The following is a 26,079-nucleotide window of genomic DNA, read 5'->3' on the forward strand; positions in this document are numbered from 1 at the left end:
ATAAGATATACTATACAATCGTTGGCATATAATGTTGTAATCAATTAGTGGTTTTTGAGACTAATAACATGTTCGCACTTATAACTTTATTCAGCAGAAATTATTTTTACTGATCGTTATATAGTATTCTATACTACTTTGCACATTGCTGTGCATCATGTTTTATTTATTTATTTATTGACAAATACAAAAGTGGTGACGACTAATGATTATATAACAGTGATTAATTATGACAATATATAATTAGAGGACAAAATTGAAGAATAAAATCCATATGAAGAGAAAAAACATTTAAAATGGCTACATATATGTATGTATGTATGTATAAAGCTAACTATAGTTATGAGACAAGTTAAACTTTGTGTTAATAAACTGAATTACAGCATTTGAAGTTATAATATTGCGGTATTTTGTGAAGTCGGTCCAACTCTACCTCTATATTAGCCAAAAGGTGCAGATTCATAGTGAAGTGGTGCCAGGACTAAATATCCATTAAGCGTCAAATCTTGGAAAAGACGAGCGACACACACCACCTCTTCGTCGGTTTTAAAGCTGCTTTTGAGAGCGCGAAAAGGAGCTGCCTTTCTGCCGCTAGGTCTGAACTTGGTATCCCGCAAAATTAATACTTTAGCTGTAAAGTAATCCAACATTATCCTATCGTGAGGGATATATTTTCTTCAATTTTTCTGGAGCTTATCAACAAGACTTCTGTTTTTTTGTTCAGGCAGCTCTAGATTCATAGTAGCAAACCATTGGCACAAATCATTTTTGCAATCATTGCACTTGATGCCGAGGCATTCCACATGTTTAGACACTGCTGCCACTTTGTGGTCATCCGCATATGCGATTGTTTTCACATTTTTTTGTTTGATGTATTCTTAGCACCTCATCGTACATCAGGTTTCATAGTAGTGGGCTCAAAACCGAGTCTTGCGGTACTTCATTGAAGATAGTGTAGCTCTGAGAGCCTTCGTCCGTGTCGAATAAAAATCCTATTTTGAAAATTGGTTATTATAATATTTATCAGATAATAAGGAGCGAGTATTTCATATAGAGATTTTAATACATTTGCCCATTTTACGAAGTTGAACGCATTCTTCACATCCAGGGTAATTAGCGCGTAATATTTTTTTGTACCACCTTTCCATCTTTTCCTACTTTTTGCACATTTCGCAGTATCAACTACTTCTCTTAGTGCGTCAATAGTGGACTTGTTTTTTATAAATCCCTATTGTCCCTTTGATAATCTGCTGACTTTTTGGATTGCTAACTCCAAGCGGTTTCTTACTATGCTTACGTATACTTTACTTATGGTTTCGTCGATTAGATGATGGTTCTTCGTGTGATTTTTTTGGTTTTGAGAGTAGAACCAAACGCTGTACCTTCCACGGATCGGGGATCACCTTTTTTACTCGCATTGTACATTTTAACAAACATACTGGCTTAGAGTCGAGCCTTCTTTTAGAGCTCTATTTGGTATACCATATATTCCAGGCGCTTTTGAGCTTTTGTTTTTTTTTTTGCAACAGCCAAGAGTTCTTCTTGTGTGACTAATAGGGATAGCTCTGTAGCTTCATACATACATAAGTATATATTTTGTATGCCGTTCCGATTCTTTTACATATGGCTCAAGCAGCACACGACATCCGGTATTTGATCAAGTATCCTCTGGGTGGCCTAAAAACATCCGTTCGAAGGCGAGCTAAAGTGAAAAGACGAAACATACCCTACACAGGGTTGTGCGCTGAGTTTGGGACCCGCCACGTAAAAAAAGGCCCCCCCTGAAAGATTACCAACTGCCTCGGATGAGAGACCCCCTTTTGATGATGACCATGGCAAACGAAAAAAGGATTACGACTTGAGGGCATGCACCTGGAACGTCCGGTCCCTTAATTGGGAAGGTGCCACTGCCCAGCTGGTTGATGTCCTCGTTAAAGTAAAGGCTGACATCACCGCCGTCCAAGAAGTGCGATGGACGGGACAAGGACTTAGGCGAGTAGGCCCTTGTGGCATTTACTACAGTGGCCATATAAAGGAGTGCAAGTTTGGTGTGGGATTCGTGGTGGGAGAGAGACTCCGTCGCCAAGTACTGTCATTTACTCCGGTGGATGAACGTCTAACCACAATCCGCATCAAAGCGAAGATCTTCAACATATCGCTGGTTTGCGCCCACGCCACGATGGAAGAGAAGGACGATGTGATCAAAGATGCCTTCTATGAGCGCTTGGAGCGCACCTATGAGAGCTGCCACCGCCAAGATGTTAAAATCGGGCAAAGAAGGTATCTTTGGCAAAACAGTCGGTAAATTCAGCCTCCACGAGGAAACATCCTGAAATGGGTTGACGCTGATCGAATTCGCCGGGGCCCGAAATATGGTTATTTGTAGTACTAAATGTTAAATAAAAGTCCCAAAGATTGTTGGCCACCCATTGCTACTCGAACATATTGGCAACTACGAATTAGGCTGTATAGTTCTGGCAATTTATCGTTGTCGCGATTTTATTATATCATCCGTGTTTGTCACACTGCCCTTACCGTGCGATTCTGTACTGTGATACAGTCTCAAGTCTCTAAATTTGAGATTTTACGTTAGAGACAATTTTTTGAGACTTGAGACGATTTTGCTATGCTGTAAGTGACAGTCACAAAATCTATTACATTTCATTATTCGGAGATGTTTTTACACTTGAATGAAAATAAATATGTTGATAACAAATATTAAATTTTCTATAACATAGTCAAAAAACATAATTATCAATAAAAATAAAATATATGTTGATTTTGTTTCATAATATTTACGGAATTTATGTAAAATTGTTTTACTTTTAACCTTTTCATGTTTGAGTTGCTTACAAAATATAAAAAAACGACAATCGATTAATATCTATGATGATCTCTATTCAGTATATTCAAAATGGCAGCAAGAGTTCTTTTTAGTTTTGTGTCCTGCTAACTACCGGGTCTCAAATTTGAGTCAAAATTGAGTTTACTCAAAATGTCTCAAACTGGTTACAGAATCCCGCTATTAACCTATGCATGATTGTCTCAATTAAACATATTTTCAGTACAAAAAACTAAGTATTTATGTCTCTCATCATGTCTTAGGGTATGATTTTAACTTCCTTAGTCCTCAATCTCTTATTGGAGTTCATTCCATCCGCTTTCCGGATACCCGGTTTCTGGTACATCCTTTGAAAGCTGAATTTTTAATTTATACCTCGCGTGTTTTTCGAATCGGTAAATATTTTTCTTTAAGTTAGTAGTACTATTAGTGACTAAATTTCACGTCAAAGTATTCATTAGTATTTGAGATACGCGTCGTTTTGTGAGGATCTAAAAGTGAATTCTCCGATTTTTACTACGTCCACATTTTCAACTAATATCGTGCCGCAACCACCGCACGATATATAAAAGCTTAATCGATGAAGGCTCTCATCTGATCACGACGAAAGATTTTTCCAAGTGCTATGATGACTGGAAAATTCGTTGGCACAAGTGTATTGCATTCTTGGCCCATTGAAACATCGAATTTTGTTACCCTCTTGCGAGTACATCCTCTTGATTACCAAAACATGTCTGTTTCCAAATTTATTGTTTGGAGATGGACCATCCACATTCACGCCAAGTCGCTAAAATGATGTAACCGAATAGTACTGCTTCATATGGTCATGACTCCTGGAGACACATCCTCTAGCTACACCCACTCAGCATATTTAGCAATCCTCTCCGTAGCCGATTGGCGACACCCAACCAACGATCATAAATGCTCGGGAGCTTTGCTTATTTTCATGGTACATTTGGTGAACTCTATTTCATCCATTACATTTTGCAAATCTGGATCTTCATACAAAGACTCATCCATTTAAGCATTAATTTTATTCTGCTCTTCCGAATGTGAAGGCCCTTGACAAATGCACCCCTTTCGGTGATATTTGTGATGACAGCCCTGTTGTTTGTTATGGAAACTGGGACTGTTCAAATATCATTGAATATGCTTACTTATCAGCAAAGCCGAAATACTATTAAAAATAAATATATATTTTCAAACAAACATACATACATATGTACATAAACAGCCACATGCATTTATATGCAATCCGCATCCAATAAAAATAAAAATGCATGGGGACACAAGTCATAAATTTACAAATGTACACTTGAAGACAACCCCATATAAAGCAGCATAATACTATGTTCGGACCGACATTGAAAACATCTTGAAAGCACATTTGCGCGTTGTGGAATCTAAGTCGTTCGGACTTGTTTTCCTGACAACTCACAAATTTATTTGTTTGTTTACATTTTGTGCAACGAGAATGGTAAGGTTTGGATGCCTCTTGCTCTTGCAAGATTGCACGATGACACAAAATGCGAAAACCGAATTATACAAGGCTAAGAGAGCACCCATTGCAGAATCTATTGATATATGAACGGCTGATTCGGTCAATTTATTGAGAATGACTATCGTGCATGACTATTGTGCACACATTCTTAACAAAAAAACTGTAACAAATCTTTATAATTTAAGTAGAAATTATAAAATCTATTTCAAACTTACCTTCCCTCAACAATTTAACGACGAAATATGTCTTTATGTAAAATGACAGCTAAAACAGGGTTGAAATTATATTTTTACGTGTCATTGCACGAAAATAAAATTTTGGTCTGACAAATTTTACAGCCGTTGCAAATAATTTTCTGCGTGTGTTTGTTGTTGTGCCGTTGCACCAAGAGGAAAATTCTGCAATTCGTGCACTGTGCAAGGGTTTTGCAAGAGCAAGAGAATCCCCTAATATGACAATATCAAGTGACAGCTGTATTTGTATATGGAATGTAAACAAAAACATCGATTAAACTAGAGCAGGCACCGATTATAATGAGTGGAATGTAAGTTTTCAAGTAGTTTTCACCGAAAACTGTCTTTTCGAATTTCGGTATAAATAGGGTAATTGCTGATAGGGGGGCGTCTCCAGAGGAGGAACTTATATTTTTTAAAATATTCGCTTTTAAAAGTTCAAAAATTTGTACAAATAACACATAATACTTTTACATTTTTCATTTTGTATATTGAAATATACACTTTAAACATTTCATTTTTTTTTGTGGTATTTTTTTTAGCTAATTTTATTAATTTAAAAGCACACAGCACACTCATAGTGAAAATGGTTAGATTGTTTACAGTTATGAGGAAAACAAACCTGGCCATATCTTAAAACTCAAACATGAAGGATTTTTCAACGAAAGCGTTTTTTTTTATTGTACTTTCACGTAATTTTTTTTCCTTATTAAGTATAAAAAATCGTTCCAAGATTTTTCAAGCTATAATTGAGTATGTGAACACTTTTTCCTTAGATACGAATAATATGTGATTTATATTTAATAAACACAGATAAATAAAACTATGTTATAATATTATAAAATGTATGTATATGATTGCAATATAATATTTTTATTTATTACAATTTTATATTATAGTAAAATCAGATCATAATATTGTAAAAAGTTTATTATAATGTTATATAATAGTTTAGATTTGTGTGCAGAGTACTGCGTGACTGAAGCACCCTCGCGTAGTAATCTTTTCTCTACACTTTACACTTTTTTACGTAATATTATTATATAATATTACTTATTTATTTATTAAACTTAAATAAGAAAATATTCATATGCATGGAAAGATTGTTTATACTCATTTTAATTAGAAATATAATTTATAGGCACTTGTGTTTATTAGAACTAAGATTGCTAAATGAAGAAAGAGGAATTTTAGCTTAAAAGAGAAATTTCAGGGAATCGCTCTTATTTGCCTATTATCATATGGTAGCGAACCATTTTCTCATAGTTGTTAGCACATAAACAATGTCCACAACGAGTGCAAAAACTATTTTTTAAAATATACGTTTTTTTTCTTAAAAACCTGCGAAAAATGTAAAATGTGAATTTGTTTAAATGTTTACAATTAATTTAATTAATTTGAAGTGAAAAATGTGCGTAAAGTATGTTAAATGTTGTGAAATAGCTTGTTGAAATGTTGGAATTTTTAAATGAGCTTAATAGCTCGTAAACTAATTTTGCTATAAAAGGCCTTTCGGGGAAACTTTAGTATACCATCCCACGATTCCAGGGTTAAAAGTGGTATGGTTGGATGGATCTGATGCTCCAGATTAAGAATATATATAATTATAGCAACCGCAAATTAATAGTTTTCGAGATATTTGCATTTAAAGTTGAAAATATCGCAAATTTTATTTTGCAATTTCTCGATTTATAGTAACTTTTTTCATATTATGCACTTTTTATACATTTACACTTCACTACAATGTTTCTACATATGTATTTAATATTTATTATTTAGATATTTGCTTAAAATAAGTATTTTATTTTTTCCACAAATTTCACTACTTGCACAATAACATAAGTGTTTCGTGTTGTCTAATAACAAGTGTTATCATATCCAAACGATTGAAAACACTAAAATTAAATAAAACAACTCAAACGTGGGAAGCAAATACCATCTTCAAAATATTGTGAAATTCAACGATCCTACACCGGGGTGTGTAAAGTGTTTTTCGAGTAAAACTCCTTTTTGCGTTGGCGGCCTTCGGCCGCGCTTCAAACAAAATAACCCTGGCCGATCTAAAACGGAGGTGTGTCAGGTTTTTTTTGAGTAAAACGCCTTTTTGCGTTGGCGGCCTTCGGCAGCGCTTATATTAAATAACCCTGGCCGATCCAACACCGGGGTAAAACATTAGACTATGGAAGCGGCCGATTCAACACCTGTGTGTGTCAATAAATAAAATAAAATAATAAAAAACTCAAACGCAGGAAGCAAATACCATCTTCAAAATATTCTGAAACCCCTACACCGGGGTGTGTAAAGTGATTTTCGGGTAAAATTCCTTCTTGCGTTGGCGGCCTTCGGCCGCGCTCCAAACAAAATAACCTTGACCGATCCAAAACTGGGGTGTGCCAGATTTTTTTCGAGTAAAACTCCTTTTTCTCTCCGCGCTTCAAAAAAATTAACCTGGCCGATCAAAAGTCATGATATATCAAGAAAAGGCTAAATGGTTTATGTATTTGGGGTATAAATGTGCAGATATGGCAATATTTATTATTTGACAACACAGAGTACTTATGTTATTGTGCATGCATTGAAATTTGTGTAAAATATGAAATGCTTATTTTAGGCAAATATCTACATAATTACTGAAAAATAAATATGTGGAAACAATGTAGTGAACTGTAAGTGCATAATATGAAGGAAAGAGTTACTATAAATCGAGAAATTGCAAAATAAAATTTGTGAAATTTACAACTTTAAAATAAATATCTCGAAAACTATAAGTTTGCGCCGGCAATAATATATTTTTAATATGGGCCATCAGCTCTATCCTAACATACCACTTTTAACCCTGAAATCGTGGGATGCACGAGGCCAACCCGGAATTTCTTATGAAATTCAAAAAATGTTTCATATATTTGTTGTTCTTATGTAAATTTTCGACAACCCGTTTCTCTTGCTACATTAGGACAAACAAAAATTTCAGTGTATTAATTCATAATTAAGTGTAGAAGTCAGGGAAACATTTATCTAGATAGCTGATATTGTCTGTGGAGATCATCTGTTAAGCATACATTGAACGTACTTTATAGAAATCAGACTGTCGAGTTTTCGATAAGAGTCTTCAATATCTAGGTAGGAAATGTTCTTATTTACATGTCCTGCTTCTTGGTTCTGTTATTGTAGAATGTTGAAACGAATTGCTTAAAAAATACGGCGATACAATGGCAATTATCTTCAAGGTTCAAAGTGATTCTATCCCAACTGTTAATAAGAGTGTAATCAGCAGTATTTCGTCTAAAAATATAGTTGCATATAGTGTGAGTGATGAATTAGATGCCGGCAGTCACATCTATGTGTGCGATGTCATATCACCCTGGCAAATTTATAGTGTGACTAATACAAAGAACCTTATAAAAGTCCTGGAATGGAATAGCAGCGGAGAACTTTTACTGGCAGGTTATAACAATGGACTTGTTGAAATATGGTCTACAGATAAGGTCCTGAATATCTGGTATCAAGTATATAAAGTAAATTTTCATGGCGAGGACATAATAGCAGCGAAATTCTTTCACAACGGAAAGAGTATATTCTTTCACTCTCAAAAGAAAGATTTACCAACATATGCTGACAAGTTTGAACGTTTGGAGTATCGTCCGACGGTGGAACATTTTGGAAGTGCCCCAGCTGAAGGCGTTGTCGTTATTACCTCGTCGGGATTAGTAGGTGCTTTTATAACTCCACTTAAAAAATCAAATGAAACAAATAACCATACCATCGAACTGAAAGGCGTTACTCAAAGTATAGGTCTTTCTCGCTTTTACGTATCATTGTGCAGCATGTCTCATTGTTCTAGTGGTCAGCTTAATGTTGCACTAACATACAGTTGTAGACCCAAAATTGTTTACTGTTTTAAAGTGGCTTTAAATATGGATAATGACAATTTGTTTCTAAAATGTGAAGCACTTCCTAGTATATTCTTTAATGCTGTTAATTACAAGCAAATCTCACACATTGGTTGGATTTCTTCAAATAAGGAAGACGTTCTATATATCGGATACAATACTATAGAGGGGAGTTTGCTCGAGCAATGGCATTTAAGCAAGAAGCATCAAGCCGTTCATAAATTACTTCAAAAAAATAAAGGAGATTTCGTTCAGAGTGAAACATGGGAAAATATTGCTAAGGTTCCTTTCGGAATGGGTATAGCAAATGTATGCAGTTCCAAACTATTAACACAGACCACACAAATATTTGTAATTTTAAAAGATAATACCATACAAATTGTTGAACCTGGTTTAAAGAAGGTGGCTTTGGTTATATCCGACCGATTAATGACTGAAGATCGGTATAGTCTCTGCAAATTTGTGTCAGCAGACATAACACATATGAATCAATTACTTATTCTATTCGATAATTATGGTCAAATGTACGCAATGCAAGTAACAAATCAGGTGGCAGATAAAAATTACAAATTGAACACATTATCCTTACAAACATCGCTGTTGGAGTATTGTATAATAACTGGCGTGGATGCAAGTGATATACTTATGTTAAATTTAAGTAACTTGGAAATACTTATTGAAAAGCTAACAGAAAATTTTACGAAACAATCTACAATAATACGTCATTTCTACTATTCTAATTTCTTGTGTATGAAGAGCAATATGTGTAGAATTCAATCACGACAACAAGATTTTGATAATTTAATAATTTTGCATACCATATCCATAACTTTCAAAAGTTTACTACGCCCGGCAGATCTAAGTTGTCAGGATAAGGGCCCTGGCGATAATTTAGCCATGATACTGCAGGATCCTTCTACAGATATAGATAAAGTATTATTTAGTTTAGATGGCAAAGACTTCGCTGTTGAACCTATAACATTACAAAGTTTACAACAACTCATACAATGGGTATCAGATTTGGCATTAAATATTCTGAAAAAGCTTCCGAATGAAGTTATTAAAGCGAAGATGAGTAAAAAACAAGGGTATGACATAAGCAGAGACAGCGTAGCTATTAGTAGCATAAGAGAGCTTTTGGTAATGACGCGAATATGGGGTCTCTTAAATCCACAATGCTTACCGACGTATACAAAGTCGGTCGAAAACATTGATGTTTTAGCTACCTTATTTAGACTTCTAACCCGTTTGGCACAAAATACTGCAGAACCTGATGACTTTTTATTAGATGAATGTAGTCTTTTATCTACTCAAGTCCTCATTCCTCAAAAACAGTTTAATAATCCAGCTACATTATTAAATAATCATTTATCACTTTATAAATCATATCCATTTATATTTGTGGCATCGACGGAGCCAAGTTGGTTGAAGGACGTCAATTATGAAGAAGTTGTATTTATTAACGATATGAAAGATGGTGTCAGTAATCTGCACTTAGGAGCAAAAGTAAATGCACTTAGACATTGCATAAGATGTGGATTGATAAATAGTTTACTAAATGTATCTAAAACATCTGCTATGAAAGCGTGGTGTCAGAGATGGCTATATTGCCATTGTGGGGGTTATTGGAAAAAATTGTAAACAATAAATTAAAAGCTGAATAAAAGAATTTATTATTGACAAAATTAAATGTTGCTATCTATGTTCTACGTACTGAATATGAAACTATGCTTTTTAGTACGACGTGTGCTTCTTAATTAAAACTTTAAACTTAAACTATTTCATATATTTCAATTTCAAAGCAATTGATTTACGTTGTTATTAATTATATCCTAGCATTTGATTGTAATCTGATGGAGTTCTAAAATACCGATTTAATAATAAAGATGTTCTGTTCCCCAAGCGATATGTGCAATTGTTCCATGGGTTAAACCTACTTATAACTTCTTCCACGTCTCCTTTGTTGAACTCATGTTTAGATGTTTGGAAAGGTAATTGGGGTTCATACACAGCAATATATCTATAATCGTTAATAAGAAATTATTCTATCTTCGTATATGTTGAAAAAACTTACTTGTCATTCGCACCATAAATGCGTAAAGGATATCTGGCAATAAAAAGCCGTATTGCAATTGTCACAGCAATAAAGCCAAAAGAAAAATACCAAAGGTCATCTGGATGTGACACTAACCCCATAGACTCAAAACTGGGTGTAGGAAGTTTATATTCATTCGTTAAGGTATAGATGGTTGCTGAAGAAATTATTGTTGCAGTTATTGTAGATATATTCTTTGCAACTGTAACATATATTCCCATTGGTGCCCGGTATATAAGTTCATACTCCGAAGGCACATTGTCTTTTTTTATAAAGACATCACGATTTTTAATAACAGCTTTGTTATTATGAAAGTGATTGCAGAGATTGTGTCCAACAAAACTACTAAGATTGCAATTAATTAAATGCTTCCAAATTCATTTTTTAAGAACTTGCCTATTCTTAATGCTATTTATTGATTTCAAAAATCTGTGCTGCAACAATAGTAAACGCATTGTAATAAATAAGAAATAATTTAAAGAAAACTTTGTAAGTTTCACTATATAATGTAACAAAACGTAACAATAGTTGCACGCACAAACCAGGAACAAATGAATAGTCCCTGCACAAACTTAACCTGAGTAGATTTTAGTAAACTGAGATTTCAGTGAACACACAGCTTACAGTGTTGCCAAGTACGTTTTCTTGTTTTATATAATTAATAGCCCTATTCTTTTGCCCTCACAAAGATCACCACCCTCACTACTGTGAGGTTTTCCAAATGCTGAGGTGATTTCAAAAGCACAATTCTCCCAATTACCTCACAAATTTGTGATGTATGAAAGTAAACCTCACAATGCAAAATTGGTTGTGTTTACTTTGTTGATTTCAATATTTTTAAAGAAATTTGAAATTATTTTATTTAAAAAGAATGAAGGAAATATTCCAACGGCGTATCTATAATAAATATAAGTATTTTCCTATTACAATAAGTGGCTGCGATTTAGAATAGCATCACCCGATTTCGCGGTTAAAATGTACGGATAGAGGAGGTCCCCCAGATCAAGAATATATAGTAGATATTTGCATTTATGCTTGCCGATTTATAATGAATTTTAGACTCCTGATGTGAAATTAAAGTTATTTTTGCACTATTTAATATAAAATAAATGGTTAGAAATGAATTAGTGAAGTGTTGGTGAATATAAAAGTTAAAACTATAAGTGTAAAATTCATTGTAATAGCTATTGATAGTTCTCTAAACTAGTTCTAAAACTCATCGAAAACACACATTGTCGGTCCGAACGACTTAGATTCCACAACATACAAATGTGTTTTCAATGTCGGTCTGAACATAGTATATATCACCCGTCATTCGTATTTGCATAATATTCCACCGAATATACCACGATAAGCATACACTGAAGAAAATATAGAAGCCATAGTTTGAAGTTTAGTTTTAAGTAGCGAATCTCGAAATGAATCACCCTTTATGAGAAATGAGGAAGCCCCTTGGAAAGGAACGAGGAAGATGGGATATAGCTGTTTACTGTCGCACACATACCATCGATTCCATTAACTGACCAATATTATAATGTCAATCAAATGGATGGCTATGTAATTAGTCAGCTAAAATGTAAAAGAATGCTACAAGATTTCAAATTTATTTGGTCTTTCAAATGATGGGTGCGTTCAAGATGGTTGCTGAACTGCTGTAATTATTACGTACATAGCTCGAGCACATGCAATACCACGTTAGTAAAAAAAATTATGACATAAATCATACCTGCGGCTTTTGTTGTATTTTTAAGGAATGCTGCAGAATTGACAATTTTTTGTTAGGACATAAACCTACACCCGTTACAGTTAATTTGATCCATTTTCAAACGTAGCTCGATAAATCGATGATTTTTATTCATATATTGTTATTATAACGACGTTTTCGAAAATTCTCCAGAATGAATTGAAATTCTTTGTTCGGGTTCATTGTCTGTACACCTTCAATACAAACAAGACAAAATCATGTGAACACTGTGAAATATTTATGAATATGTATGTTATTTATAAACTATAAAAAATTATTTACACCCCATTTTACAAATATTAGTAAAGGATGTATATTTCATTTGTACGATTAATCGATTTCTTTGAGCATTGCATCCAGGTCATCAAAATCACTTCGTACTTCTTTTTTAAATACTTTAGAAGTGTTTAATTGTTCATACAAATTTTCAATATATTTTTTTTCTGAAATCGATACAATTGACGGCTTAGACCTTTCAGGTTCAACGGCATTCATTTTCGTATTAATAATCTGCATTTTCACATGGTCTACGTTTTCATCAAGGTTCTGTAAAGTCATAGTGCTAGACACCTCACTTGTCCGATGAACAGAATTGCATAGGTGATCACGAGAGATTCTTTGTCCAAGCTCTACCCCATCTGAAGGCAGAAAAATATATTTAGAGTATGCACGATATTTAAAATCATCATTATCGGAAACTTCGCGTGAATAAATCATTCCCATGTATTTCTCCATGGGGAATGGAGTTCACGCGAAGTTTGTGATAAGGCTGAATATTTATGACACTTACCATCTGAAACGCATTGGAGTGATGAAGTACAATTTAAATTGTGTGTTTCATCAAAATCATCCATTTCTATTTTAATGGCGGGAAACTCTAAATCATCGCCATTACCACAAAACGTACTTGAACATTCGTCTTCATAACTGTACTCAGAATCATATTGTTCTTCCTTTATACAATCTAGCGTATAACAATAATTTTTAGTTCGTTAAAAACAATATTTTTATAAATTATATCTAATTTTCTTACCTTTCAGGTATTCAGCTTTCACTAAAACTTTACCATCACTTGCCAAATTTGATTGTATCGGTTTTAGATTATTTGTTATTATGCAATCATTTTTATCTGTTAAATCGGCCACAATTGGTGTACTTTTATTACTTGTTTGATCTTTTTCTAAGGACACGTTTTCAGTAGAATAATTAAACTTTGCTCTACGAAAACGTAAAACAAGAGAGCGGCCTTCGATTTGCAAATTTATACCATGCTTAAAAGCTTCAATTGATTTTTCTACACTTTCAAAACGAATAAAAGCATACCTAATAGGTTTAGTTTTTGATTTAAAGGCAAGATCATATCGTAGCGCACCTGGAAATTGTCGTTTTATTGTTTCCACCGTTATCGATAAAGGCAAATTCCCAACATATAATGTATAAGGATCAACTTGCTCTGGTTTAGAAGCCGCTGGAGGTTTGGTTGGATCATATCGTAACTCTGCAGATAAATGACCCTGTCCAAATGGGATTTTTGATATATCTTCAATCACTTTTCTTGCGTCGGCATTTTCTTTCAATCGAACGAAACAAAACCGTGGTGCAGAATTTTTTTGAAAATGAACTGCATCAATTTGACCTGAAAACCCTTTAACTAATTCAGAATTCAGTGGTATGTCCGGAAAGCGAATGACTAAATATGGAGCAGATGTATTTCGTTTACATAGTTCCTCTTCAATATCAAGTGCTCGTATAGCGTCCTCTTTAATCCACTTTCTTTTTGGAACAATAACTTTCGTATTTGTTTGAGTGCGACTAGCGTTAGAAACTTGCTGATAATTTGTCGGACAATTGAATTGATACGGATGTGGTGGAACTGAAAACTGAGTTGTACTACTAACTACATTATGATGTAAAGAGGCAGTATTTATTTGCGAACTATTGTTTTGTTGACCAAAATGATATGATTGTTGTCCAAACGAGGGTGCTGGTAAATGTCGCGGCGGTTGAAACGGCCAACTGTTGCCGTTATTATAAAAATTAGGAGTAATTTGAGGTGCATAAGCCATTACTATAGGTGCAGAATTATGCGGAGTTCCAGAATTATATAAATGATTTTGCTGCTGATAGCTTTGCGTTTGACAACTTTGTTGTCGATTCTGGTATCTATTAGGTGTAGAAAAAGAAGAATAAGATCTTCTCACATTATACCTTTTTCTCTTTGGCTTCATATTTTCCTTTATTTTAAATACACTTAAAACGATTGCTTAATATTAATGCAACAGTTACAAAATCAAGCTATTTACCACGGATAAAAAATTAGTAATACAAACTTTGTATACATATAGTGAATGTACATAGCTGTGATATCGATAAAAGAAAATATCATATTAATCAGCAATAAATATTTTCTCGATAATTTGCAATCACGGGTCATTTCGAAAGCAAAAGTTTATGGCATACTAACTGTCAAATCTATTGCCATTGCCGTTGCCAAATCTGTATGTGGGCATTTGTTATCATAACATAATCATTTGCGAAAAGGCGTCGGGTAGGTAGGTTCAAACTGATGTAGCGCATGTCTTGAGCTCTTGAACTCTTTAAATTTTTATATGGATGAGAAAAATGTATATGGGAAATAAAAAAGGAGAAATATACTTTTTTCTCCAAATTTATTTTTGAAAAAAAAAAGATTTCATAATTTCGAACTATAATAATTGTAGCATAAATTTTATATACCAATTAAAATAATAAATTTAATATGAGCAATGATATTTTGATTTATGCATGTATAAGTTTATTGAATTTAATACTTCACTCATTCGCCATTTATATAATTTTACCGCGAATTAATAATATTAAACTAAATATTACTTTTTGTGAAAAATGTATTAAATTATTATGAAAATGTACTTTATATTTATAATTTAACATAACCGCCTTAATACTCGCTCTACTAAATTTAATATTACCGATATGAAACTGCCGTCGGTATATCTGTAAATGGGATGTGTTGCCTCTTCGAAATTTTCATAGAAATGTAAACTGATTCGTCAAACTGCTGAAGTGACAGTTATTTTTGCTTTCAATATATGGCATTCAATAAGCAATATGGAGTCTCCACAGGTAATACGGACAGCGATACAGTTAGTATACAATAAATTTTTGCCTGTCAAGATATCCCGTTATGTTATACCACCTTTGTTGTTGCGGATGGTAGTTGCCCATTAATTATAATTGGGAGTAAAAGTAGAGTTCCCAAAAATCGGCTTAAAATTAATATTAGCTGACTTATGGCTATGGAGATTTCTGCATTTAAGGTCCGTATCCAGCTCTAAAGTAATTTTGACAGCTGGTTACGCATTGTGAATGATCCGCATTAGAAGAGCAAGATAAAGTAAACAAATCAATAAACTTATGTGTGTAAGTATATAAATATTTTCGGCACAATTTCTCTGGCGACGCGATCTGAAGGTACCGTTGCAAAGGAAGTCCTCCTGATTATAAAATATCTATATATATGAGGAATAATCAATTTTATAAATACGGGTTGTTAATATAGACTGTTTTAAAGTTATTAATAGATAGCTGTCTTGTAATTTTAAACGTCAACATATTATTACAACTTATATAAACAGAATAAAAAAACAGGTATAGGCATAACTTTAAAATAATAACATTTTTAAATTTTTTTCCATAACTTTTGGACCTTGCTACTATTCTTAGCTCTTTGTAAGTTTTTGCAATACTTTTCTTAATTTTTCGGATCCTCAAGATGAGTTTTAAAATTCTGCAAATTAGAATATTTTTTGGGTCGGCTTTAGTAGAAAAAAATCTGATACATCCCGGTGTTTGACCGATCAGGGTTATTTTTTTATAGTTTGTTGATTCTCGTATTTGGGGTATAATCTGTTTACTTTATTTCTTTCAGTTATTTTACAAATGATGTCGATAAGGTAACACTAATATATAATTTAAAATAAATGTTTACAAACGAATTAGTGAAGTGCTAGGCTATATAAAAGTGAAAAATATAAGTGCAAAATTAATTTTATAATATATATAGAAAATATGTAATTAAGATATTGCAAATTTTGCAAATCTCGAAAACTACATATAAGCTTCCTGCGGCTACAACTATATATATCCTTGATCAGGATAATCTCCTCTATCCGACCATATCCTTTTTATCCCCGAAATCCTGGGACGGTATACTAAATTCTTCCCTTTTTTCAATTTTTGTTTGTTTTGTTTTTCAATATTTCGATTTGTAAATTATTTGAATCGTTCAATTTCGGTCGCTTGCTTATTTATAGAGGATGGAGTCATGTGTAGAAGCTCACACAAGTGAGGAAAATTCTCTGATCGCCATTCACTTGTGAGTGGCCAGAAACGATTCTTTTGCACATGGCTCAAGCAGCTCACTACTTCCGGTCTTTGACCAAGTATCCTCTGGGTAGTCTAAGAACATCCGTTCGAAGGCGAGCTAATGTGAGAAGGCGAAACATCCCCTCCGCAGGGTTGTGCGTTGGGTTTGGGACCCGCCACGTAAAAAACACCCCCAATGAAAAAAGAAAACACAGCCTCGGATGAGAGACTCCCCTTTTGATGACGACCATGGCAAACGAAATAAGGACTACGATTTGAGGGCATGCTCCTGGAATGTCCGGACCCTTAATTGGGAAGGTGCCGCTGCCCAGCTGGTTGATGTCCTCGCAAAAATAAAGGCTGACATCACCGCCGATCAAGAAATGCGATGGACGGGACAAGGACAGAGACGAGTAGGTCCTTGTGACATTTACTACAGTGGCCATATAAAGGAGCGCAAGTTTGGTGTTGGATTCGTGGTGGGAGAGAGACTCCGTCGCCGAGTACTATCATTCACTCCGGTGAATGAACGTCTAGCCACAATCCGCATCAAAGCGAGGTTCTTCAACATATCGCTGATTTGCGCCCACGCCCCGATGGAAGAGAAGGACGATGTGACCAAAGATGCCTTCTATGAGCGCTTGGAGCGCGCTTATGAGAGCTGCCCCCGCCACGATGTCAAAATCGTGCTTGGCGACTTTAACGCCAGGGTGGGCAAAGAAGGTATATTTGGCACTACGGTCGGTGAATTCAGCCTCCACGACGAAACATCCCCAAATGGGTTGAGGCTGATTGACTTCGCCGGGGCCCGAAATATGGTTATCTGTAGTACTAGATTCCAGCATAAGAAAATTCATCAAGCTACCTGGCTGTCTCCGGATCGAAAAACTACCAACCAGATCGATCATGTTGTGATAGACGGAAGACACGTCTCCGGTGTTTTAGATGTGCGTGCGCTCCGAGGCCCTAACATCGACTCGGACCACTATCTTGTTGCAGCCAAGATTCGCACTCGCCTCTGTGCAGCAAAAAACGCACGCCAACAAACACAAGGAAGGTTCGACGTCGAGAAGCTGCAATCACAACAGACAGCCGAACGATTCTCTACTCGGCTTGCACTCCTGCTCTCTGAGAGCACTCGTCAACAACTCGGTATAAGGGAACTGTGGGACGGCATTTCAAATTCCTTACGTACAGCTGCAACCGAAACCATTATTTTTCGGAAAGTGCAAAAGAACAGTTGGTACGACGGGGAGTGCCGTGTCGCAGACATTCCATTACCCGACCATGAAGAAGTTCGAATAGCAATTGCCCGCCTCAAGAACAACAAAGCGGCAGGGGCCGACGGACTCCATAAAAAAGGAGACCCCACAATCTGCCCAACTACCGTAGGATTAGCCTCCTCAGCATCGCATATAAGGTTCTATGGAGAGCATTGTGTGAAAGATTAAAGCCCACCGTCAACAAACTGATTGGACCTTAACAGTGTGGCTTTGGCCTGACAAATCAACAACCGACCAGATACTCACCATGCGCCAAATCTTGGAAAAGACCCGTGAAAGGAGAATCGACACACACCACCTCTTCGTCGATTTCAAAGCTGCTTTCGACAGCACGAAAAGGAGCTGCCTTTATGCCGCGATGTCTGAATTTGGTATCCCCGCATAACTAATACGGCTGTGTAAACTGACGTTGAGCAACACGAAAAGCTCCGTCTCCGAGCCGTTCGATACCAAACGAGGTTTCAGACAAGGCGACTCCCTATCGTGCGACTTCTTCAACCTGCTTCTGGAGAAAATAGTTCGAGCTGCAGAACTAAACAGAGAAGGTACCATCTTCTATAAGAGTGTACAGCTGCTGGCGTATGCCGAAGATATTGATATCATCGGCCTCAACACCCGCGCTGTTAGTTCTGCTTTCTCCAGGCTGGACAAGGAAGCACAGAAAATGGGTCTGGCAGTGAACGAGGGCAAAACGAAATATCTCCTGTCATCAAACAAACAGTCGTCGGACTCGCGACTTGGCTCTCACGTCACTGTTGACAGTCATAACTTTGAAGTTTTAGATAATTTCGTCTATTTAGGAACTAGCATTAACACCACCAACAATGTCAGCCTGGAAATCCAACGCTGGATTGCTCTTGCCAACAGGTGCTACTTCGGACTGAGTAGGCAATTGAAAAGTAAAGTCCTCTCTCGACGAACAAAAGCTAAACTCTATAAGTCGCTCATAATTCCCGTCCTGCTATATGGTGCAGAGGCTTGGGCGATGACAGCAACCGATGAGTCGACGTTACGAGTTTTCGAGAGAAAAATTGGCACGGCGAATATCGCATTCGATGGAACGATGAGCTGTACGAGATATACGACGACATTGACATAGTTCAGCGAATTAAAAGGCAGCGGCTACGCTGGCTAGGTCATGTTGTCCGGATGGATGAAAACACTCCAGCTCTGAAAGTATTCGACGCAGTACCCGACGGGGGAAGAGGAAGACCTCCACTCCGTTGGAAGGATCAAGTAGAGAAGGACCTGGCTTCGCTTGGAATATCCAATTGGCGCCACCTAGCGAAAAGAAGAAACGACTGGCGCGCTGTTGTTAACTCGGCTATAATCGCGTAAGCGGTGTCTACGCCAATTAAGAAGAAGAAGAAGCTTTTTTATTCCGGCTATTCAAAAGAAAAATTATTGAAAATTACTCAGTGAAAATTTTACGTGTGTTTCACACAAAGTGTTCAATCGCGAAGAGGTCGCCCTAATATCGGCCGGCGTTATTTTTGCCATCAATGTATGGCAGCCCAAGACACATGAACGAGTACTCCCAGGATGTGATGACATACGTGGGGAATTATGGATGGCCGTCAAACAGCAAAGCGATCGTCACGATGTTACAGCACGACTGTTAGATGTTGGATGTACTCTGTTGAGTTGCAAAAAGAGGTTTGCCGCACACATTCTTCTTTGGATGGTGGATGGTGGTTACACTAGATGAAATTGATGAAATCATTTCTGCGGAAATTCCTGATGCAGAGATTGATCCAAAATTAAAAGAAGTGGTGAAAACCAATATGGTTCATAAACCTTGCGGACCACACAATCCCACTTCAGTTTGTATGTCTGGCAATAAATGCACGAAACATTATCCACGTGAACTGATGATGGATGATGGATATTCACTCTATCGGCGTCGCTCACAAGACGACAATGGCAAAACATTTAGGATTAAATTTAAAAGCTTGAATATTGAAGTTCACAACACATGGATCATACCATACTCGCCATTATGGTCTAATTCACATTCAAAACTCATATCAATGTTGAGTATTGCAGTTTGGTGAAATCGATCAAATACGTTTGCAAATACGACACCAAAGAAAGCAACATGGCGATTATTGGCCTTGAATGAGATGAGATCAGCAAGTATCAAATGGGTCGATACGTGAACTGCAATAAAGCGCTTTTTGGGATATTTACTTTTGGAATACATGAAAGTTTTCCGACTGTTGTGCGTCTCGCGGTTCAAATTCATTTAAGTCATTGCGTATTGTGTATGGTAAAGTGTGTGCAACTTTTTGAGAAGCATGCCAGCAATTGCAATTGCTGGAACATGATAATCACAAACGATTGACAATTCGATAGCTACTTCATATGCCACTGAAGGTCGCATACTTTTCGCGAAGATCTTTTGACATATCAGCCTTCAAATTAGCGTCAATTATTGGATACAAAAAAAAATGATATTCCTGATGACATTTTACATTGTATTCGAAAGAATTGGAAATGGGAAAATTTCGGTTGATATTTCCAGTGGTTTGATATCAATTCACCTGCCTTTTGTCAATTCACTTCAACGAAAGACGAACTTATCACGAATGTTTATCCGAACATTGGCCAAATTATCGTAACTGCCATTACTTGAGCGCACGAACAATTTTAGCTGCTTAAAATACCGCTGTTAATGACTTAAACTGCAAGATTCAAAGTTAAATTCGGGGGGTTTGCGCTCATACAAATCGATCTATCGTATTGACAATGAAAACGAAGCCGTGAATTATCCAGTTTAATTTCTAAATTCTTTGGATAGGTTTGGATGCCGCAGCATAATTTGCGTTTTAAAGTTGGATCTGTCATTATTATGTTTCGCAATCTGCATGCGCCGAAACTGTGTAATTTAACTCGACTGATTGTGACGCAGTTATCGAATACAAGGGGGCAGAATGCTTGATTCTACGAATTCCTTTGAGTTCCAATGATTTGCCATTTCAGTTCAAACGTATTCCGCTTTCAGTGAAAATTGCATTTGCTATGACAACCAACAGGACACAAGGATAGTCGCTAGAAGAGTGTGGCATAAATCTGGAAATGCTATGTTTTGAGTTTGAGTTGGAAAACCATCTTCTCTCTACATTGACGCACCAGAACAGAAACCAAAAAATGTTGTTTATCAAGCTGCGCTTCATTGAAAAAATGTAGAAAAATCGCAAATAAATGATTTTCAACCAGGGGCGAACGCAGAGTGCACGCAGGACAACGGCTGCGGGTTCAGCTAGTTATTCAGTATAATAACAATTATTGAAATTTTCTTGTTTGAAAACAATTTGGATGTGATAGAACGTATGTATTATTCTTAAAAAAATATTTTATTTCTGGTGAGTCACACACACAGCGCGCGAAAATACTTATCCGTATCCTTATGGTTATGGGCAGATGGACTACGACGCCTTGTTGACGACATGATAGACTCGGGTATAACGATTGAACCTCTTGGTTCACGGTAAGAAGCGAAAGAGATATCAAACCTTCTGGTTCATGGATGGAATCGAATGAGGAAGAGCCCGTTCGGATCTATCTCTTTTAATAGTTTGGGTGGTGAATATTTGACCATTCGATTCGTTGATGATCGTGTGGTTGTTGTGTTGTATGATGAGCGGTGTTAGGTGCTGTGTATGATGCGTGTGTGTGCAGTGGTGTGTGTTGTGAACTGTTGTGTGATGATGTGTTGTGATGTGAGGTGATGTGATGTGTTATGATGTCGGATGTGGGATGTTGTGGAAAGCTCATAAGTCATGTGAACAGGAACCCTTCAATTATTTTAAGCTGAAATTTTTTAAGCTTTAGGGAGGGTTGTACCATTAAGTTATACAAAATATAAGATTGATTCTAAGTCGGACTTCAGCAGGATCCAATCTTAATCCTTAGAATTCGTTATAAAAATTTATGGTTTCCTCATCATTCAGGTTTTTTCGTCGCTTGTCCATATTATCTCTTCAGAAAATAAATAAAATATTTTTCAGTACAAAACTCGCCGTGGTTTAAAAATTAATACCACTATAAAAATTACTACTCATAAGCGTAGCACTTCCACATAATTTTTAAAATTAATAAATACTTACCGTAGCGGTATTCTCCAAAGAAAATAATTAATTGTTCATCAATATATTTTTAGAAATATATTTTCTGCACTTTTTCACACCGTATTCCATTTACATGCACAACCTTTCTGAAGATTGTCGTGAAAATAACGACAAAACAGGTAGAAACAGAGAAACTACACCTGAACATATGATATTATCGCACCATTATCCATTATAATAGGTTGCCAAAAAAGTCTTGCGGTATTTTCACTAGTTGGCGCTGAAAGCGCGTAGTTCTAGTTTTATTCGTCGCATCGGGTCATGCTATACCTTTTTGGAAAGCTCATTTCACGCGCTAACACGTGTTTGATTGATTGTCGTTTCTTTTAAGTCGTTCGTGAGTTATAGCGTCGCAAACATGGAGCAATAAAGAGAAAATACGGCATATTTTACAGTACTACTACGATAAAGGCAAAAATGCATCTCAAGCCGCCAATAAAATTTGTGCAGTTTATGGACCCGATACAGTTTCCATTTCCACCGCACAACGATGGTTTCAACGTTTTCGTTCTGGTGTAGAGGTGGTCGAAGATGCGCCACGCTCCGGAAGGCCTGTCGTCGAAAATTGTGATAAAATCGCTGAATTGGTCGAAAGAGACCGGCATAGTAGCAGCCTCGCATCGGTCAAGAGCTGGGCATGAGTCATCAAAAATTCATTTCAATTTCAATAAAAAAAATTCAATAAAAATACCGCAAGACTTTTTTGACAACCCATTATAGTATTATTTGGTACGCATTTTAAACCTGTGAGCCACTTGGAATAAATGAAAATGCTTGCGGTCCAAAAAATGATTGACCTGTGCGTAAGTTATGAAGAAAAAGTGGTACAAATTCTAGACCGCCGCCGTGCTTTAATAATGTTAATAATTTTCACAGACAGACGATTTCGTAGAATAGCGTAAGTTGAATTCTTTCGCAACAGTTTTTATTAAAAAGCTAAATGGCCTGAGGTGTTTGTGTCCTCACCAACTCCTAGACTGGATTTTAGCTTTTGAAACGTACTGCGACTAGGAAAGATGTTAATACGACATAAAATCAATCGGAACCAAAATCACTATATTGTATATTTTGAGATTAAAAGAAGGCATGAAACTAAAGTACGATCTAGAAAACATTGCAAGGTGTGGCCAATTTCTCTTTTTTTTTTCGTTGATCTTCACGGTGATCACGTACATATGTAATTTAATTAAAAGGAGTGTACGTTTTTTAATTATTTTTATGTTGTATTTTTTTAACTGAATATTTAAAGAATATTGTGTTAAAATTTCAAGTCGTTTGAAGCAAAATTGACGAAATTACTATAATTTTTATATGATTTCTTATAATCGTTTTGCATCAGATTTTTTAGAAGCGTTTTTTCCATAATTGGCGTTTTCAAAGTCGGTGCTCTCATAACTTTAAAGCTACTTCACCGAAGAGCTATTTTAAATTCGTTAATTTTTATTCCACAATTACAAATTAGCTATTTTTCCGCCTTCAAAGTGATCTAAAAAATTAAAAGTTGGAAATTCGAAATACCCTCTCGGCGATATCTGAGAAAACCATTTTCTGATGAATAAATCATGTTTTTTGGTTTCCGATGATCCAGCAACAGGAAGACTGTGTAGAAGTTCAATGAAAAGTAGAAAACAGCCTCGGAATGGAAGAACGACTGGCGCGCCGTTGTAAACTCGGATATAACCGTGTTGACGCCAATAAAGAAGGAGATGATCCAGCAAAAAGTTATGAGGGGCACCTACTTCTTTTTCCGAGGCACGTTCGAATAGTTGTTGCTTTACCCCGAAATGAAAATATACATATGTATGTAAGTAAAATAAAACAGTTGAATTTTAATGTAAGTATGTATTTTGCGAAAATTCCATTTGAGCTTATTTACAAAAGTATATACAAACATTTGAACAAACCTATCATGACTTCGATATCTGGAGTTAAATATTAATTCCGTGGTTTGGAAACGTCTCTCACACAATAAAATGTACAAAAACTAGGAAATAATAATAAAAATGTTATTATAATTCCCAACTTACATAAATTTCTTATTTATAAAAAATATTATTGAAAGTTACAATTTGCTTTACAATGGGTTTAAGGCAGAAAATTGCATATTAACAAAATTAAATACTTTTACTTATGTTATGATGAAATACAATATTTAATTATGTACATGTGAACATTTCTGGGCCGCCTAGGCACGAAAACTGTACTCGGTTAAGAGAAATTCTTAAGAGAGCACTTTAGATGGTTTAATATATTAAGTAAAAAATATTTGAAACCTAATAACAAAAGGGTAAATTTGGTTTCAAAAATATACCTTTGTCGACTTTGTATTAAAAACTCACTAGAAAAGATCTATTTAGATTTGTTTAGAACTCGACTTGCAAAATTCGGAATTTTCAACAATGATGTTTTTGCACTTTTCACATATTTTAGAACTATTGGGTCATTCTTCTGCCCCATTACCACAAATGCTTTTACTTGGAAAACTAAAGTTTATCGGCTAAACTAAGTTAGATAAAATGTCACAATTTGTTTGAATTGCTAAAACTAAGAAATGAGCTTATAGGTATAATTATGATCTAAGTACATATGTACGTAATTACAGTTATTTATACATTTCTTTAAAGCTAATTTTCGTGTACATAAGTTTCAAACACTTAAGGAGGGAGGAGGTGCGGTCATTTATTGAACTCGAAGGAGGTGAGTATACAATTTCTCTGCTCATATATTTGGCGTTATATTATGTATGTTAATATCCATTTCTTTAGTCTGCGTGATTTTTATCTACTTTTAAAATTATAAATAAGCACCATCAAAGACGTCGCCAAGAACATACTCCAGTTGTGTGATGTATAATATTTGTTCGCAGAATTGCTTTGTCTCGAAACATCGGCTTCCGGAGACTCGTCATGGGCTTGATGATCATCATTTCCTGTTTATGAAATGTATATAATTATATTATATGTTTATTATTATACTCTACTAACTTTTTTGTAGATTAACTTGAATATTTTCTATACTATTGTATATTAAATTAAAGTATGCATAACGGGATAGAACTTTTCCCCCATGAAATATAAAAATTACTATTTATTGCTTTAAAAAGCCATTCCTTACTTAGGAGCTTTGGCATAGAACAGACTTCGGGAGTCTGTGTTTGTTTTTCACAATGGACTAAAATAAAAATAAATAATAATTTGCTATATTATGTCTATTAATACATTCAAATAATGTTGAAGGTATGTGTAGACTTGTCTTTAACATTACAATATTATTTTATAAAGATATAAACATAGTGCTTGAAATTATTGCAATCCTATTTTTTTTTTTGAAGTAGTCTTTAATTTAGGAGTTTGGAAATCGGTATTTTTCTGGGAGATATGACCGTCAATACGGGGATACATTCAAGTTCAGGAAAAGCAATTGCATCTCCCAAAATTTACCGTTTGTTGGGGATTGTGGTATGGCGGCATCATCACGTCTTATTTCTTTCGAAATTTGATGAAATCGAGACTCTGTGACTCTTATCTCACGACTATTGAGTGCAAAGTTTGGCGACTCGTTAATTTCGAGAAATTACCCACTCAAATGGTCGCCAAGGTCATGCGATTTGACTAGATTTGATTATTATCTCTGGGGGTATGTTAAATCAAAGGTTTACGCCAATCGACCAGCAACGCTCGAGGAGCTCGAAGCAACATTCAGCGTACTATAGCCGAAACTCCAGCCAAAGTGCTGCACCGGGTCATCAAAAATTGGCGTAAACGGGTGGAGATATTCAAACGGCATCGCTGTTTTCAGAGCAGGTGAGGAATATTTCTCCCAAACGTATGAATCGATCGATTTGAATACCTATATGGACAGGTAATGATCGAATGAATAAGATTATAAATTATTTTTATTTGGCTCTTCAAAAAAAAAAAAACGAAAAATGCGTATTTTGTCACCTACAAGTTGATAATCATATACATTAAGCATAATACGGAGGTATTATCTTTG

General features: G+C 35.5%; 4 protein-coding genes across 11 annotated transcripts in view; 1 reads left to right on the top strand and 3 right to left on the bottom strand.

Annotated features, from left to right (window-relative positions):
- Positions 1-7,654: 7,654 nt before the first annotated feature.
- On the top strand, positions 7,655-10,156 carry LOC126756549 (mediator of RNA polymerase II transcription subunit 16). Its single transcript, XM_050469690.1, has one exon. The coding sequence runs from the start codon at positions 7,786-7,788 to the stop codon at positions 10,105-10,107; it is 2,322 nt and encodes a 773-aa protein (XP_050325647.1). The 5' UTR covers positions 7,655-7,785; the 3' UTR covers positions 10,108-10,156.
- Positions 10,116-11,142, bottom strand: LOC126756590 (uncharacterized). Of its 2 annotated transcripts, none has more exons than XM_050469782.1 (3): positions 10,958-11,142; positions 10,541-10,903; positions 10,116-10,486 (listed from the first exon to the last, which is right to left on the bottom strand). In XM_050469782.1, exons 1-3 carry the CDS (start codon positions 11,014-11,016, stop codon positions 10,288-10,290), a joined length of 621 nt encoding a protein of 206 aa, XP_050325739.1. In that variant the 5' UTR covers positions 11,017-11,142; the 3' UTR covers positions 10,116-10,287. The 2 variants fall into 2 exon arrangements, with proteins under 2 accessions (XP_050325739.1, XP_050325738.1); XM_050469781.1 differs by having other exon boundaries at positions 10,541-10,906; positions 10,958-11,141.
- Positions 11,143-12,367: 1,225 nt separating this feature from the next.
- Positions 12,368-14,660, bottom strand: LOC126756562 (uncharacterized). 2 transcript variants are annotated; one of them, XM_050469723.1, is made up of 4 exons: positions 13,678-14,660; positions 13,339-13,599; positions 13,096-13,269; positions 12,368-12,943 (listed from the first exon to the last, which is right to left on the bottom strand). In XM_050469723.1, the coding sequence occupies exons 1-4, from the start codon at positions 14,531-14,533 to the stop codon at positions 12,636-12,638; spliced, it is 1,599 nt and encodes a 532-aa protein (XP_050325680.1). In that variant the 5' UTR covers positions 14,534-14,660; the 3' UTR covers positions 12,368-12,635. The 2 variants fall into 2 exon arrangements, with proteins under 2 accessions (XP_050325680.1, XP_050325679.1); XM_050469722.1 differs by having other exon boundaries at positions 13,339-14,660.
- A 9,245-nt stretch (positions 14,661-23,905) lies between these two features.
- LOC126756554 (matrix metalloproteinase-14) overlaps positions 23,906-26,079 on the bottom strand; it is a 55,514-nt gene continuing 53,340 nt past the window's right edge. For all 6 annotated transcript variants that reach the window (XM_050469702.1, XM_050469701.1, XM_050469703.1 and 3 more), the window contains exon 7: positions 23,906-25,012. In XM_050469702.1, the coding sequence (XP_050325659.1) occupies positions 24,861-25,012 (152 nt within the window). In that variant the 3' untranslated portion in view covers positions 23,906-24,860. The remainder of the gene's footprint in view (positions 25,013-26,079) is intronic.

Source organism: Bactrocera neohumeralis, chromosome 4, assembly GCF_024586455.1.
Source record: "Bactrocera neohumeralis isolate Rockhampton chromosome 4, APGP_CSIRO_Bneo_wtdbg2-racon-allhic-juicebox.fasta_v2, whole genome shotgun sequence".
In the NCBI taxonomy this organism is placed as follows: domain Eukaryota; kingdom Metazoa; phylum Arthropoda; class Insecta; order Diptera; family Tephritidae; genus Bactrocera; species Bactrocera neohumeralis.